Source organism: Pan troglodytes, chromosome 16, assembly GCF_028858775.2.
Source record: "Pan troglodytes isolate AG18354 chromosome 16, NHGRI_mPanTro3-v2.0_pri, whole genome shotgun sequence".
NCBI classification, from domain to species: Eukaryota; Metazoa; Chordata; class Mammalia; order Primates; family Hominidae; genus Pan; species Pan troglodytes.
Genome location: NC_072414.2, coordinates 75,595,460 through 75,607,240, shown reverse-complemented (window position 1 = coordinate 75,607,240; position 11,781 = coordinate 75,595,460). Strand labels below are relative to the sequence as shown.

Below are 11,781 nucleotides of genomic sequence, written 5' to 3'. Positions count from 1 at the left end.
CCAGGTTTGGGGCCCAAGGAACAGGTTTGGGAGGCCGAGGTGAGGAGTTCAGCTTTGGACATAATGAGTTTGAGATGCCCACAGGACATCCAAATACAAATATTAAAGGGGTAACTGAATATATGTGACTGGAGTTTGCGAAATCAAGGCTGGTGATAGAGATTCTGGAATCTTCTGAAAGCAGATGGCAATTGAAGCTATGGAAATGGATGAGAGAGTGTGTAAAGAGCACGAGGGCCCAGGTTAGAACAGCAAGGGCAGGTAGAGAAGTCACCAAAGGACACTGACCAGGTAGGAGTACGGTGTAACGGCAGCTAAAGAAGGGCGCTTCAAGAGGGAACATCAACAGTGATGAACACTCTGGAGAGAACATGTCACATGTAACGACTGAGAAGTGGCCACAAGATTTAGAAATCAGGGTGGTGTTGGTGACCCGGGCTACAGCAGTTTTAGTGGAGAGAAGGAAATGGAGATAATTGTAGAGAATAATCCAGTGACTTCACTGTGAAGGAGCAATTGGTATCTGGAGGGGCACATGACATTCAGAGACTTATTTTTATCATATTTGAAGATTGGTAGGAAAGAGCCAGGAGAAGAGAGGTTACAGCAGAGGACGGTTCCTGAAGAGGTAGGATCTGAGCTCAAGTAGAGATTGAGTTCTCTACAGGAGGCCTTAGACACTCCTTCCTTCCTAAGGGAAAGCTTAGGTGGACATGTAGCTGTGTTTGTAGGTTTGGTGATGGGAGGTGGAATTTCTTTCATTAACTAAGGCGGGGGAGGTGTTGAAGGTATATTGGGACTCTTGAGAATGGCAAAGGGCTGACTATTGCAACTCACCCAGCTGTAGACAGTTAAGGGAGACCATGAAATCATCTATGATCCCAATCTATAGTTACATTATTTTATTTTTGTTTATTTTTGAGACAGGGGAATGGGAAGAGCCTGTCGCCCAGGCTGGAGTGCAGTGGCGGGATCTCGGCTCACTGCAACCTCCGCCTCCTAGGTTCAAGCAATTCTCCCTGCCTCAGCCTCCAGAGTAGCTGGGACTACAGGCGCGCGCCACCACACCCATTTTTTGTATTTTTAGTAGAGACGGGCGTTTCGCCATTTCGCCCAGGCTGGTCTCGAACTCCTGAGCTCAGGCAATCCACCCACTTCGGCCTCCCAAAGTGCTAGGATTACAGGCGTGAGCTAGCGCCTGGCCTATAGTTACGTTACTTCAAATGCCTGGATTCACCAGCTAAGAAGTTTTTTTTTTAATTAAATTTTTTTTTTGGCCCCAGTGCTACTACCAAAGCAGTCAGGAAGTTGAAGATAAGGCAGACAACTGGATTGATTCAGGTATATTTAAGTGGGTTGAGGGTTATTGATGAAATGGTTAAAGTTATTAAAGACCAAAGGTGGAGAGGGGTTGAGGGAGACCAAAAGTAGAGTCTAACTGGGTAAAGAAGGAAGTAAAGAAGAAAAGAACAGAGAGGACAAGGGGCTGCAGTCTTAGGTTCAATAACGGGTGTAACTGGAATGTGAGTGAGAGCTGGAAGAAACACCACAGGTTGTGGCCAGAGAGTGGGATGTCTGAATTTCCTATTTCAGATGTAGAGCAATTCCACATCATGATAGGGTATATGGTGTGGCCATGATAAGGAATGGTGAAGGTTGCTGGAGGTAAAGAAGAAACTGGAAACCTAGGTGTAGCTGGGTTGTCCACATGGCCACTGAGGCCATGCAGTATAAAGGCTTGAGCAGAAGAAAGTGAGGCAGGTGTTAAACCAAAACCATATTTCCCTTCTTTGAAATCAGTTAAGAATTGAGGCACAAAAGCTGAACCAGCATTATATAGCAGTCATTTGTAGAATCTGCTTTGGGTGAAGTCACGTCAGCCTCAATTAGAGGTTTGGCAGTTGTCATGGAAATAAAGGGGACGTCTGTGAAGGTGAGTTACGATGGCATCTGGCTAGATGGGTGAGGAGAGCTAAGAGGTGCTCTGCTGTGAACCATTCAGCCTTTCCCACACGTGACTCAGGAGTAGGGGATATGAGGACTTCATTGCACCAGTGGGGAGGAGAAAAGCCATCCGCCCCATGTGCCACCAAACTGTGCACCTGACTTGTTGCTCCTGCCCACATCCCTGCCTCTTGAAGGGAGAGAGAGGCAGAGTGGGAAGACATATTGCCTAATGGTGAGGGAAAACACAGGGACTGATTCAAATGGCAGGAAACCCCTTGTAAATGTTTGTGGTGGTTCACATTTTATTGAGACAGGATCTCGCCATGTTGCTCAGGCTGGTCTCAAGCTCTTGGATTCAAGCAATGCTCCTGCCTCAGCTTCCTCAGTAGCTGCGCAACTACAGGCCTCATTTTATCTTGTTTTAAATAGAGCTCCACTTAAAAACTCACAATGGAGAAACAGGAAAAGGGATTTTTAAAAGCATATAAACTAGGTGTATGTGAATACACAGTGTAGCTCTGGGGCTGGTTGTTGGGGCTGGGATTGCGATGGTACCATCCTTCTTGTGAAGGATGTGTTTTTTCTAATTGGGGGACAATTCCAGGTCTCGAATCTGGATGACTAGAACAGGAAGTAGAAAGTGGTTTGAAGAAGCACTAAAAAGTGGGACAATGTTTTAAACACATTGCACATATCACATTGAAGACCTTGCTCTCTTTAATGTCTTACAAGTTTATTCCCAGGTTAAAAATAATTTTTAAAAAAACTAGTTACTACTATCAACACTCTGATAATGCAAGTAATCTCGATTTGTTGGGTAGATACTGGAATATCACACTTTCTTAAAATAGTATATTTTACAGTAAATATAGATTAGTCAAGTATCTTTCTGGGTCTCAATGCAAAGTTTGAGAATAGTGACATGTTATTTTTGGACCCAGCAAAATATTTTCTCAACTCTGTAAATGGGTTTAAATTCCACCTCCCACCACAATAAACTTTTTTTTTCCTGCCCCGACAGGATCTTGCTTTATCGCCCAGGCTGGAGTACAGTGGTGCAATCATAACTCACTGTAATCTTGGACCCCTGGGCTCAAGCAATCCTCCCCTCAACCTCCCAAGCAGCTACAACTATAGGCACGTGCCACCACAACCCAGCTAATTTTCTTATTTTTCAGAGACAGGGTCTATGTTGCCCAGGCTGGTCTTGAACTCCTGGCCTCAAGTGATCCTTCTGTCTCAGCCTCTCAAAGTGCTGGGATTACAGGTGTGAGCCACCATGCCCAGCCTAGCTGACCTTTTAATTTCTTTGCCTGTGAAATGGGTACTTCCCTCATACTGATGCTGTGAGAAACAAGTAAGAATGTAGTAAAGTACTCATTGCAGAGCCTAGTACATAGTAGTCACTTGGGTAGTTATTAATAAACAGCTGTAAGATGATAGTCACACTCTTAACAGTAAATAAGATTATTTATTGGATTCTCCCACATTCTTCAACCTCCACCTCCTGATTAGAACAGGAGAAAAACCTGAGGCCACAAGAAGTGATCAAGAAACAAAAGGCTGCGGCAGTTATCACTGCAGTTCCTATGAACTGGTTTAAATCAGCAATGAGGTATTTGTATTTTGTATTGCATTACTCCCATTAAGTTAAACCTCAATTAACTAGAACCTTTGTTCCAAAATGGTGTTTACAGCCAGGCGTGGTGGCTCACGCCTGTAATCCCAGCACTCTGGGAGGCCAAGGCAGCTGAGGTCAGGAGTTCGAGACCAGCCTGGCCAACATAGTGAAACCCCATCTCTACTAAAAATACAAAAATTAGCTGGGCGTGGTGGTGGGCACCTGTAATCCCAGCTACTCTGGAGGCTGAGGCCGCATAATAGCTTGAATCTAGGAGGTGGAGGATGCAGTGAGCCGAGATTGCACCACTGCCCTCCAGCCTTGGCAACAGAGCGAGACTTCATCTCAAAAAACAAAAAACAAATCAAAATTCTGTTTATATTCACTTTTAGAAGAAAAAGGCAAATGACATAAAAGAGTTTTTTATATATATTTATTTATTTATTTACTTTTAAAAATTCCAGGGGATGTCCCAAAGTTAGTAAACAGTTCTGTTTCTTGTCCCTTTTATGGCTGCATGCAGTTTCAATTGTTCAGTACAACAGATGAGGCATTTAAAAGGTCTCCAATGTCAAGAAACACTAACTCATCTCTGGCATATCATATTTTTTAAGGCAGAAGTATTTTCTGTAATGGTTACTACAGAGTGTTTACTGGTTAATTTTTAGTTAACCAGAACCACACATCCCATAGATAATTCCATTTAACTGAGGTTTATATCCATAAGAGCATTACCATAGAAAAATTTCCCTTTAGCAATTTCAAGAGACCTCAGACACCAATATACCTACCTTCTTGACAATATAAAGTGAAATATTACTTTAGATGAAAATTTTTTATATCTTATTATTTAGAAAAAATTAAGTTGATATTTAAAAGAATTTTGATTTTTAATCACCTTCCACAACGATTTGATATACCTTAAACTCCACTTTCATTTTTTATAAGAGAATCACTTCCAAGGGAAAAAAATGGATGTTACTATATTTTAAAATCTGCTTTATAAAAAAGTGTATAAATGTCAATCTGCCAGATATACTTCCTATCCCCAACACAGCTGTAACAGTGACTAATGGGGTCATGACCATGAAGCAAATTTTACTTCCTAAATAGAAATGTGTAGGTGGCAGAAAGCGTATTTTTCAGCAGGAGTGATTCTGTTGGATCTCTTTACAATGTCAGAGCAGTTGTTAGAAATGTTAGTATTTTATTCGGTTTCTTGCTGTGAAGGATTATCACAATGTTGAAGTGATGGCTGTTCACCCAGTCGTCATCACCGTCATCATCTCAATCTTGGGAATCATCAGCAGTGTCCCCCACACAGAGAGACAGGTATAGTTGTGCAGTTTAGTGACAGGGAATCCAGTCTTAGATCCTGTTTATATCACATTTTTGTGAATTTACACAAAATTCCATTTATAGCTTTAAAACTGTACTACATAACACATTACTATACTACTACAAAATATCCTTCTCTATAAATGCACTGAATATTTTCTTGGGCATTTTATTAGGCCTTTTTTAGCATTATTACAAATGCTAACAACAAGATACTTCAAACCACCAAATATAAAGTCAGCTTCTTAATTTTCTGAAATTTAGTTGAGTTAATAAGAATTCTGTAGGAATACTGACCCATCTCTTTTCATCCAACCTTCAAAATAGTTAAGCCTGGATTTGCCCATCTCACCTAACCTTCAAAATAGTTAAAACAAAAACAAACCCAAACTAGCTATATATAACAAGAATCTTTCAATTCCCAAACTACTGAAAGACCCTAAGTCAGCCAATCTATGAAATTATACAAGATGAAGGTGAAAAAGCTGTGCTTTTTTTTAAACCATTAAACCCAGTTCTTTTCTCTTAAAGTTGTAAGAAAATGGAAAATCTGTTTTTAAATCATGCAAAGATTTAAATAAACATTTTTCTATCTGCTCTAAGAAACTGTTTCTTATCTTACAATTTTAAATATTCATAACACTCAAACTACTTTTTTGTGGCCATTTATGTTTTTGACACTAGATTGTATGGTATTATTTAGCCAAGATGTATTATAATGCTAAATTATGTATAAAATATGATTTCTGGAATTTGTCCATCCTCTATTGAAGTGCCATTATTATTGCCAGGGGAACTAAAAAAGAAAAAAACAGTCTTGCTTGCAGCAGGTGTCTCATGCACTACTTTCTTCAATCCTTTTGTGCCATAGTGGGAATCTGGACCCTAAATGAGAACAAAAGGTTCCTTAGTAATTTTCATTTAATAAGCACTCAGTTTAATGTGGTGTTTTAATTAACGTTCCATTATATTTCACTATCATTCCTATATAAAATTTTATGCTGTCATTTAGAGAAAAATGTTTTTACCAAAAAACTAATTAATGAATAAAAATACTGAATGTACAGCCCAGCTATTAGAGAATAGTGAAAAGATTTTACAAAAATAACTTTTATTTTCTGCCAAACATTCAACTGCTTACTGAAACAAAGGGCTACTTCTTAAGAAGAGCTATTTCTTTCAGAACAGAGCTGTGGGGAGAAGTACTTCTTTTCGGAAGGCAGTGGAATATTTTAGCTCCCAGCTTCTTTTCCCCCCTCTTTATAAATGGCTCAGCTGTCAGTGACTCTCAGCTTCTAAAACACACATTCTGCAACATTCAAGAGGAAACCATCTGGAACATAGTGCATGACTCTTACTTTGAGTGTTGCGCATGCTGTGTAGCACACATTGGGCAGGATCTCTATGGGTTCCTTGAACATGACCCTGAATGTGTTAGCTGTCCCATCACAACTAAAGCCGGTATCATTCTGTCCCAGGGTTTGCTTTTTCTCATATTCAATGATCTGTAATTTTTAAGACACAAGTTACATTTAAGTTAAACCAAATAAAGCAAACTATAGAAAATAATATAAAGCCCTTAGCAGTGTGTGTGTGTGTGTGTGTGTGTTTTGAGACAGACTCTCACTCTGTTGCCTAGCCTTGGGGGTGGGGGGTGGGGGTGGGGTGGGGTGTGTGTGTGTGTGTGTGTGTGTGTGTGTGTGTGTGTGTGTGTGTGTGTGTTTTTGAGACAGACTCTCTCACTCTGTTGCCTAGCCTGGGGTGCAGTGTTGGGGTCTCGGCTCACTGAAACCTCCACTTCCCAAGCTGAAGCAATTTTCGTGCCTCAGCCTCCTGAGTAGCTGGGATTACAGATGTGCGCGACCACACCTGGCTAATTTTTTTGTATTTTTAGTAGAGACAGGGTTTCATCATGTTGGCCAGGCTGATCTCCAACTCTTGGTCTCAAGCGATCTGCCCACCTCAGCCTCCCAAAGTGCTGGTGTGAGCCACTGCGCCCAGCCCTAATTTTTCATTTTTTTTGTAGAGATGGGATCGTGTTCTGTTGCCCAGGCTGGTCTTGAATTCCTGGGCTCAAGCAATCCTCCCACATCAGCCTCCCAAAGTACTGGGATTATAGATCTGAGCCACTGTGCCCAGACTGTTTCTATTATTTTACTCACAGTATTTATACTTCATAATTTTAATGTACCTATAATCCTGATGCCCTCCCACAGTTTGTGCACAAGGAGCCTGGTGTCTTTTTTTTTTTTTTTTCGAGACGGAGTCTCACTCTGTAGCCCTGGCTGGAAGGCAGTGGCGTGACCTTGGCTCACTGCAACATCTGCCTCCCAGGTCCCAGTTCAAGCAATTCTCCTATCTCAGCCTCCCGAGTAGCTGGGATTACAGGCATGCACCACCATGCCCAGCTAATTTTTTTGTATTTTTAGTAGAGACGGGGTTTCACCATGTTGGCCAGGCTGGTCTCAAACTCCTGACCTCGTGATCCACCTTCCTTGGCCTCCCAAAGTGCTGGGAGGCCGAGGCAGGAGAATTGTGTGAACCCGGGAGGCGGAGCTTGCAATGAGCCAAGATCGCGCCACTGCACTCCAGCCTGGGCAACAGAGCAAGACTCCATCTCAAAAAAAAAAAAAAAAGAAGCAGGGGCCTAATGCCTGTAATCCCAATGCCTTGGGAGGCCAAGGCAGGAAGATCACTTGAGCCCTGGAGTTCAAGACCACCCTCCCTGGGCAACACAGCGAGATAAAAAAAAAAGAAAGAAAAATTAGTTGGGCATGGTGGCACATACCTGTGGTCCTAGCTACTTGGGAGGCTGAGGTGGGAGGATTGCTTGAGCCTGGGTGATTAAGGCTGAAGTGAGCTGTGATCGCACCACTGCTCTTCAGCCTGGGCGACCAAGTGAGACCCTGTCTCAAAAAAAAGTAACCAAGAATAAAGCAGGGTCTGCTCAGCCCCTTGGAAGTCACAGGATGCTCACACCAGTTACAAGAAATTTAGTTTCAGTCCTAGAGTTGAAAGGGCCATGAAAAAGGCAGGAGGATGTTTTAAGACTGCACAGCAGGAAGTACTAATAGAAGGGATTCCTGGACAAAGAAGAGCTCCTTATATGCTACTGCTTTTGTGAAGGACCCCAATTTTCTGCAACCAGACTTTTTAGATCAACTCTAAAACAGAACTCTTTATGCTTACAATGCTACTAAGGGGCCTTCTGATTGCTTTGACAATTATATTGAAATTTGGATTCTGTCAAAACAATATCTTAAAGTTACCTGTTTGTGTTATTTCAAGATGATATATGGTGGGGGAGGAAACTGTACCTGTATATTCACTTGATAATCTGTAGGGCCATGAATAGATCCATACAAGCCAAATCCAACTATAGAGATCCTTCTATTAACTGTGAATCTGAGAGAAAGAAGCCAAAAATAAAATATAATTAATCCCATGTGTTCATATTCTGAAGGGTTATAATTTTTTTAAGTGTAACCTAGAACATCCAGTTTTGCTTATAAAAAGGAAAACAAATTAGATATCCTTGGAAATGTCATCTGTTTGCTTACCAAAAAGCTTTCTAGAGTAGATTTGAACTTAAGAGGAACCTAAGAATTGGTTTTGTAAAAGAATTTAACCTAAATACCCACTTTTGTTGTAATGATAATTTTAGTGCTATACGAGTCCAAATATTTGTACATCTTTTTCATGAACGCAGACATCTCAGCCATTAGGACTGAAGCCCAGCATCTCAAACTACGACAATTATCAATTCAACAAATACTTACTAAGGGCTTATCATATTTAGGTACTAGGCTTGGCACTGCGGAAGTAATGGTCAACAAGACAGTTTCTACCTGCATTGTGCATACAGTCTAATGGAGGACACTGATAATACAAGAAAGGAATAAATAAATAATTACAAATTGTAACAAGAGCTGTGAAGGAAGTAGGCTACTCTAACAGAATACTGGTAGCAGAGGGATGGGACAGGATTCGAATGCAGTTTCCTAACTAGAATAATTAACAAGTCCAGTTTGGTCATAATAGTTAAGAAATATTGACCCATCTTACTCCATTTTGTAAATGAATAAAAACTGACATTAAATACATATGGAACTGAGGCTGGGTGTGGTGGCTCACACTGCAATCCCAGCACTTTGGGAGGCTGAGCCAGGTGGATTACCTGAGGTCAGGAGTTTCAGACCAGCCTGGCCAACATGGCAAATCCCTGTCTTTACTAAAAATATAACAATTAGCTGGGCATGATAGCAGGCACCTGTAATCCCAGCTACTAGAGAGACTGAGGCAGGAGAATCGTTTGAACCTGGGAGATGGAAGTTGCAGGTGACCCGGCACTCCATCCTGGGTGACAGAGCGAGACTCCTTCTCAAATAATAATAATAATAATAATAATAATAATAATAATAATACATACATACATATGGAACTAAAAGCCTGTAAAATCTGACATAATTATAATGTCTTACATTGCAAAATTACATTGAGTAACTCTCAACATTTTCAGCAACACCTTCAATTATTAGTAATACTACTAACTCATCAATACCACTTCATGAGTACTTCCTAGTGTGCCAGGCACTGAACTTCAGTTCTTCACAGAATTATTTCCTTTAGTCATCGTAACAGCCCTATAAGCTAGATAACAGTACTATTTTGAACATCTGGTACAGTAAGATCACCTTAAACGCTTACAAACATGTAATTTTTTTTAAAGAGATGGAGTCTTGCTCTATTGCCGAGGCTGGGGTACAGTGGTACAATCATGGCTCACCACAGGCTTGAACTCCTGGGCTCAAGTGATCCTTCTACCTCAGCCTCCCAAGTAGCTGGGCTGCAGACACACTCCACCATTCCTGGCTAGTTTAAATTTTTTTTTTTTTTTTTTTACAGATGGAGTCTAACTAAGTTGCCCAGGCTGGTCTAGAACTGGTCTCAGATGATACTCCCAACTCATTGTCCTGAGTTGCTGGGATTATACGCATGAGCTACCACTCCTGGCTCTAAAATATGTTATTTATAATTTTTTATTATAAACAAGTAGGGCAGGCACAGTGCCTCATGACTGTAACCCAGCACTTTGGGAGGCTGAGGTGGGTGGATCACCTGAGGTCAGGAGTTCGAGACCAGCCTGGCCAACATGGTGAAGCCTCACCTCTACTAAAAATACAAAATTAGCCAGGCGTGGTGGCACACCCCTGTAATCCCAGCTATTCGGGAGGCTGAGGCAGGAGAATTGCTTAGAATCCGGGAGGCGGAGGTTGCAGTGAGCTGAGATGGTGCCAGCCTGGGCAACAGAGCGGGACTCCATCTCAAAAAGAAAAAAAAAAAAAATAGACTAGGCACAGTGGCTCACGCCTGTAATCCCAGCACTTTGGGAGGCTGAGGCAGGTGGATCATGAGGTCAGGGGATCGAGACCATTCTGGCCAACATGGTGAAACCCTGTCTTTACTAAAAATACAAAAATTAACTGAGTGTGGTGGTGTGCACTGTAGTCCCAGCTACTCAGGAGGCTGAAGCAGGAGAATCGCTTGAACCTGGAGGCAGAGATTGCAGTGAGCCAAGACTGCACCACTGCACTCCAGCCTGGGCAACAGAGTGAGACTCCACCTCAATCAATCAATCAATAAATAATATATTGTGCTTAAAAAAAAACAGAAAATGCAGCTAAATAAGAGGAAAATTTTAAAGCTTCCATAAATCCAGAGACAGCCCTTGCTAACCCCTTACAATTTTTAATCCTTTATATTTCTTTTTCAGTTACATTTCTATGAACATATAATGTAATTTAAAAAATCATATCAGAATATATATATATATATTTGTAACCTCTTTTTCATGTAAAATGGTTTTAAAAACTACCAATTCACTATATTTAACGAATGCCTTGTTGGATAATCTAGATTATTTGCAGTTTTTGTTATTATATAATAATGCCATGAGGAACAATCCTATAGCTAAATCATTTTAAGAAGCCTTAATTATTTTCCTTGGAATAAATTCCTAGAACTGCTGGTGAAAATAAAAGGCACATTCTTTAAAAAATTTTTATTTTTTTTATTTAGACAGGGTCTTGCTCTGTCACCTGAACTGGAGAGCAGTGGTGCAATCATGGCTCACTGCAGCCTCAATCTCTTGGGCTCAGGCGACCCTCCTGCCTCAGCCTCCTGAGTATCTGGGACCACAGGTGCATGCCACTACATGCTGCTAATTTTTAAAAAATTATTATTTGTAGATGCGGGGTCTCACTATGTTGCCAAGGCTGATCTTGAACTCCTGGGCTCAAGTGATCCTCCTGCCTTGGCCTCCCAAAATGTTTTGATTACAGGTGTAAGCCACCACACCCAGTTAAAAGGCACAGTCTTAAGGCTTTAGGTAAACATTGTCAAGTTGCTTTCTGGAAAGATAACATTTTATACCCCATAAGGTATAACGATCATTTTTCTCTCACTCTTATCAACCAGGAATATTTTTCATTTTCTTTTGCCTTTGAGAAACCGATAGTGACAAACTCCATTTATATTTTGATTATTACTGTTACTATTTGACACAGGATCTCACTTTGTCAACCAGTCTGGAGTGCAATGGCACGATCTCGGCTCATTGCAGCCTCAACCTCCCAGGTTCAAGCGATCCTCCCAACTCAGCCCCCACAAGTAGCTGGGACTACAGGCACACGCTACCATGCTCAGCTAATTTTTATAGTTTTTTGTAGAGATGGGGTTTCACCATGTTGCCCAGGCTGGTCTGGAACTCCTGAGCACAACAGATCCACCCGCCTCAGCCTCCCAAAGTGCGTGGATTTCAGGTGTGACTCACCATGCCCAGCCTATTTATTTGATTATTAATGAGGTAAAACATT

At 41.3% G+C, this 11,781-nt stretch overlaps 1 protein-coding gene across 1 annotated transcript in view; it reads right to left on the bottom strand.

Annotated features, from left to right (window-relative positions):
- Positions 1-3,984: 3,984 nt before the first annotated feature.
- BTBD1 (BTB domain containing 1) overlaps positions 3,985-11,781 on the bottom strand; it is a 53,869-nt gene continuing 46,072 nt past the window's right edge. The window contains exons 6-8 of the mRNA XM_001160707.8: positions 8,224-8,311; positions 6,265-6,411; positions 3,985-5,791 (exon numbers count right to left, since the gene is read on the bottom strand). Of these exons, the coding sequence (XP_001160707.1) occupies positions 5,633-5,791; positions 6,265-6,411; positions 8,224-8,311 (394 nt within the window). The 3' untranslated portion in view covers positions 3,985-5,632. The remainder of the gene's footprint in view (positions 5,792-6,264; positions 6,412-8,223; positions 8,312-11,781) is intronic.